This window comes from Acanthisitta chloris, unplaced genomic scaffold (assembly GCF_000695815.1).
Source record: "Acanthisitta chloris isolate BGI_N310 unplaced genomic scaffold, ASM69581v1 scaffold32342, whole genome shotgun sequence".
NCBI lineage: Eukaryota > Metazoa > Chordata > Aves > Passeriformes > Acanthisittidae > Acanthisitta > Acanthisitta chloris.
This window is the reverse complement of record NW_008659285.1, coordinates 1,725-7,393: the sequence shown is the minus strand read 5'-3', so window position 1 is coordinate 7,393 and position 5,669 is coordinate 1,725. Positions and strand designations below refer to the sequence as shown.

Genomic DNA, 5,669 nt, shown 5'->3' with positions numbered 1-5,669 from the left:
GGGAAAGATGCAGCAGCGGTTCCGAGGGTGCGGGTGTGACGTCTTTCTTGGCAGCTCTGTACAGCCTGGAGCGGTCTCTGGTTACCTGAATCTCGACCTCAGAGTGAAACAGACACACACACAAAAAAAGTTGGACTTTTTCACATGACGCTCATTGGGTCTTCATCATAGAAATAGGTGCAGAGTAAACAAAGCACAGCTGGCTAGCCAGAGACGTTTACCTCCACACTAGCACAGGAAACAGGAGAAACACGAAAGCAGTAAGGGCAACAACTGGTTTCTCTCATTAAATCTTAGTAATTTAAAAGGTTAAACTCTTACAACCCAGTGTCCCCAGAATGCTCCTAGAAGCCAATCTCCCTACTTAACTTACGGTAGAAAACCATTTAAAAACATGTAAGAAACACCACCCACATTGCAGCTGAGTTGTATGACCAATAGGTTTTACCCAGATAAATCTTGCCATGAGATGAATAAATTCTCATTTTTTCCCCTTTTTTAAAAACACGTTGCAACAATGCCCACTGCATTAACAAAATGACTATTTTCTTTTATCAACAATTTAGCTAATTAAACCCAATTGCTTTTTAGGTCAATGAAAAAGTTTGTTCAAACCACAAAGCTGCACATACCTCAGATTGAAACTAACAAAAAGTTACCTTCTCTCTTAACTTTGCCAACCTTTTTTCTTTCTCTTGTTTCTCTATTTCTTTAGCTTGTTTCTGTAAAACCCTTAGTTCCAGTTTATGTAGATCCTGAAACATAATGAATGGAAAAGCAAACTTTCCTTGGGAAATAAAACAAATTATATAAAAATATACATGCAGCCTTTTCACAGTTAATTATTTTTTGTTTTGAAGTCATTGTCATAGTAAAGTTTCAGTAGGTAGCTAAGTGCTACAGCGTGTCCTGCACAAAAAAATTACAGTTATACAACTTTGGAAAAAAGCCAGAGTGTAGTAGTTTAAACGCTGCTTATAAAACTCCAGTGTGAATGGTGACAATAGCATCACTTCTCCAGTAATTGCATTTACATGAATATGGGATCTAAGCTGACCTTACAACTACTGAAACCCACTGGATATTCAAACTTTTATCTTGTATCTGCACACAACACTCAGGTCTTCTGATGTTTTCTACAGCATGGAGCACAATGTAGCCCAATCAGGGTTTCCCATTTTCATACCAAAGTAAATAAAACCACTTCTATATGTAGAAAGAAACATGGGCTTGAATAATCCTGAAGAATTTAGATACTGAGGAAAATTAACACCTTTGTGTAAAATAAAGTTTCATACTGCTTTTTTGTCTGAGATAGATGATGTTATTCATAGTGAATCAGTGACAGATTTACATGAATGGAATTTGGATTTTAAAAAGTGTTTGGCAGATTATACTGTAGGAGGAAGTAGGCAAAAATCAAACAACAACGTGCATAATGGAGATCTAATTACGCACACGCTCTTGAAACTTAAAAATTTCTTCTGCAGCAATTTTCTCTTTTTTCTCCTCTTCAGCTTCCTCTCTCTTCTCATTTTCAAGCTTTTCAAGTTTCGCCTTAGCTTTCTTGTGCAAGGTATTTCTTTCCAACAGTAATTTCACGTGGCATTGGCGCTGGAGCTCTCTTTGTTGCCTTTTCTTTTTCTCTTCTTCTAGTTTTAGATGTGATGCTTGTTCCATTGCAAATGCTACTGCTTTCTGTTTCTTCCATGATTCACCTGCTGTTTGTTTACGTTTTCTTTCTTCTTCTGCTCTTTGCTTCTGATCTTCTTCACGTTGTAGCCATTTTTCCTTAAGCATTTTTTTTGATTTGTCTTTCTCCTTCAAGTTTCCTTCTACTTCTTGCTGCTGCTTTTCTTTCCACTTCTTAATTGACTGCAAGAGACCAGTAGGAAAAAAAAAACCCAAAATTTTAATGAAAATGTTACACATTCCCATGGATTCAGTCCGATGAAAACAAGCTCCAAGGACACAAACTGCAAACAGGAATTCAAAGTCTACTGAAGGCAAAACTTACGGCAAAGAAACACTTATATCTGTTTTCTCACCTCTTTTTTTTCTTGTATTTTATGGATCACACAAGCAGGTTTAATAGATACTGCTAGATCCTTCAGTTACAACATTCATATTAACTTTGGGTAGTTATGAATGTCGGTGTAAAATGCTTTTATTAACATAAACTTATTTTGGTCCTTAATTTCCTTTTTTTAAAATTAATAATTCCACCTACTGTTTTATAATAGTTTTTATGTCAGTGTATCTTTTATTACTGGGATAGCTCTTGAGGGAGTGGTAATTCTGTATGTCAGTCTGGCATAGGTATATTGTGTGTATGGTGGGGCAGACATTCTGAGCGACAAATGTACCATGAACCACAGTCTCAGATAGGATCACTTACTGCTCTGGGATTGGCATCTCACTTACTAGACCACTGTTATCAAAGGAATTTATAACATATTTTGGCAATACACAGCCCTCTTCAGTGTGCTAATTACGTCTATGCTTATTGTTAATTATTTATTAAAGACAAATACTTTTGGCAAGTTGAGGATGCTAAAGATCTCAGTTTAACTATAACAGAAATCCACCTAGCACTACCTCCAGGGAGGCAAATACAAAAATAAGAGATGTATGCATTTTAAAAATGACTACTTTTTTAATATCCAAAAGCCATTAGAGGGGTTATTTTACCTCTTTCTTTCTTTCATGTAAAATTAGAAATTCTTGATACCACTTGTCATGCTTTTCAATATCTTCTTTTGTTCTTCCACTGAGGTACTCAAGGGCTTCATCCACGTAAGACAGCCTTCCTCTGTATTTTGTCCGTATTTTCAGAAAATTTTGATGGTCATAATCATCCCAACCTCCCTGCCGGCCTCCTGTTCGCTGAAGAAATCTTTCAAACTCTACGACTTCTTTGGGTAGATGATTTTCCAGTGCTTTATCAACTGTGACCCTGGCTGATGGTACTTTCAAAACTTTTTCTGCTGTTGAGCTGCCTAAGGCCCACAGTTCCACTTTTCTTTCTAAGAGACTGAGCTCATTACTGGCAGCTTTTTCTTCCTTCAAAAGCTGTTCATAGCTGAAAGGAGAACAAACACTGAAATGTAAGAAAAAAAATTTCCAGTATTCATTGTCCATTCACCAAAAATGAATTTTGGAATTGTTCAATGCCACACAAAGCTGTTATTCAAAGATTAAGAACTGAAGTGGCAACAGCACAGTTGTAATGATCCGATAATAAAGCTCTGCACAATGGGAATTAAGTTACCCTTTCACTGAAAGCACATATTTGTGGCACTCACACAACTAACTCGATCCCCTCCTGACACCACTAGAGAGAAAGGGAGACCCTCCAAAACCCATTTAGAAAAAAGAACAACAGCAACAACAAAACCCCCCACAATCTAATCTCTTCTGCAGCCTTTATCTAAAAGGCCTTTTCATAGGTCAATCAGTTACACTGGAATGCTGCAATAGCTATATAAACAGCCTCTCTAAAAGGCAGTCTATCAAGATTCTAATGTTGCTTTGATTTACATACCACAGGAATCACTAACAAAAGAGTAAATCAAAAGACAGTTTGCTGGATTAATGTAAAGTTTTCATTGTGTCTTATGAAAGCACTTTTTCTTATAGCTGAAGTATATAAGAACATACATTTGCCTCTGTTCTTCTTTGAAAGCATTGATTGCATTTTCAATTTCTTCCATCATTTCCTTGACATTGTCAACAACTGAAAAATGGAAAAGAAGAAAAAAGCACATAACTTAAGTCTGCAGAATTTACCAGCACTGTCCAGAAATGTAGGACTTGCAGAGACTTCTAGGACACTTCAGTGTACAAAATGCATGCATTTTCATCTCAAGCAGCCTTAAAAGACAGACTCTGGTTTATTCAAAACGTGTGTTTACACAGTGATTAAGCTAACTGGATGCAAATCCTGGTATAAATGTTTATTTCCATTAAAGAAGTCTCATTTATACAGAACAGAGAAAATTTCTCCGTTTCCACAGAGAGCTGCATAATCTTTCACTGTTTCTTAGGTTTCTGCAGTTTCCCTTTCCAGATTCCAGAAAAAGCATACAGACTGGAGGAGTATCCCAAGTCTGCAGAAGAATGGCAAGTCCAACAGAAAGAAACCTGTCTGTAGAGGAAAATGTCGTTAAATCTGCCATCATGACTTACACGCTGGTGTAGGTTTCACATCTTTTAATTGTTGCTGAAGTCTCTTCACGTTGTTTCGTATCTTTGATAGCTGCTGCAGGATTTTAGTTTCTGTTAAACAAAAGAAGGTGCTGATAGTTTTAACAGTTGCTTTGTGCATATCTTCTTTTTTCATATAAACCCCATACTATTATTATATAATTGTATTATTAGCATATTATTGATTTTGGCATATGGTCTCATTTGCACCTTAATCTGGGCAGAGGTATCTCTCACTAATCAGATTGTAACCGCTCCTCATGAGTCCATAAATATAATACTGATGAGGATGAAGTTCTGGATACATCTTAGGTACTAAGAAGCTGTATATTCTGTCCTGAAAGATTTGGCTTAAGGAAGGGCTAAGAGAGTTCAAGACCTAAATGTAACAAAACCTATCTCAGACATGACCCTCCTAGTTCCTGCTGCTGAGGCCACAGAAAGTGTAAAACCACCCAGATTATACTGAAAGACCTGATCATAGTAAATGGGAATTTTGGGGGTCCTAGTACATACCCTAAAAGATCATAGTCCAACACTCCTTCACATCTCACATGTTGTGCCTTACACCTCTCATCACTGGCCTTTTTATTATCTCATAACATTATCTCCATCCATACTTCCATGATCCCTTCTTACTGTCCAAAAATATTCTGAACTTTTTAGCTTTGTCATTCCTTGCAAATATTTACATTTCTTAAGGACTGCGAGATATAAAGGAGACTACAAGATTCCTTAAATAAAAGACACACATTAAAACATATGCAAATGTGTAACATACAGTATGAAAGTATACTTTCAGTCCTTTTCTTTCTTCAACTTATTTTGATCTGATTATATCAGAACACATAGAATGATTTATTTGATTACTTTTGAAAGAATCCAGGGACTATGACCAGGGAGTAACTTTTTTCCTTGAATTATATTATTAGTCTGTAAGTGGAATAGATAATGTATGACAGACTATGTACCATCTCACAGCAGTATTTAAACCTGCAATATTCATTACCCAAAAATTTGAAAAACACAAACACAGAACTGTTTAAAGTATAGTTAAAGGCAGCAGTGTGTAAATGTGGTGCCGAGAACACATTTATTGTACCTTAGCTAGATTACAGTAGACTTTGTAATACACACACAAAATTGATTCTAAGTTTCTAGAACTGTAACTTTCCACCAGAGTTGTGGGTGGTACTTGTTACATTCACGATTAAAAGAAAACAGTCAATAACACAGAGGGCTCAAAATGTTTATGCTTCTGAATTTTGCAGGTGAATTATGGAAGCTTTTATAAGCAGTAGACATGGTAAAATACCACACCTATCAGTGTCTATCCTTCACCTAAACTAATCTCTCTGTACTACTAAAATCATTATTAAATCATTTAAACAAACAGCAGTAGATTAATTTAAAAAAAGCAAACAAACCCAAAAGCCAACATACTTTCCATTTTCCTGCTGCCA

The 5,669-nt window shown here is 36.2% G+C and overlaps 1 protein-coding gene across 1 annotated transcript in view; it reads right to left on the bottom strand.

Moving 5' to 3' along the window:
• Positions 1 to 40: 40 nt before the first annotated feature.
• CCDC112 (coiled-coil domain containing 112) overlaps positions 41 to 5,669 on the bottom strand; it is a gene marked incomplete at both ends in the record, with an annotated part of 7,208 nt that continues 1,579 nt past the window's right edge. The window contains 6 exons of the mRNA XM_009069348.1: positions 41 to 97; positions 660 to 755; positions 1,459 to 1,875; positions 2,692 to 3,082; positions 3,661 to 3,736; positions 4,189 to 4,354. Coding sequence (XP_009067596.1) covers positions 41 to 97; positions 660 to 755; positions 1,459 to 1,875; positions 2,692 to 3,082; positions 3,661 to 3,736; positions 4,189 to 4,354 — 1,203 coding nt within the window. The remainder of the gene's footprint in view (positions 98 to 659; positions 756 to 1,458; positions 1,876 to 2,691; positions 3,083 to 3,660; positions 3,737 to 4,188; positions 4,355 to 5,669) is intronic.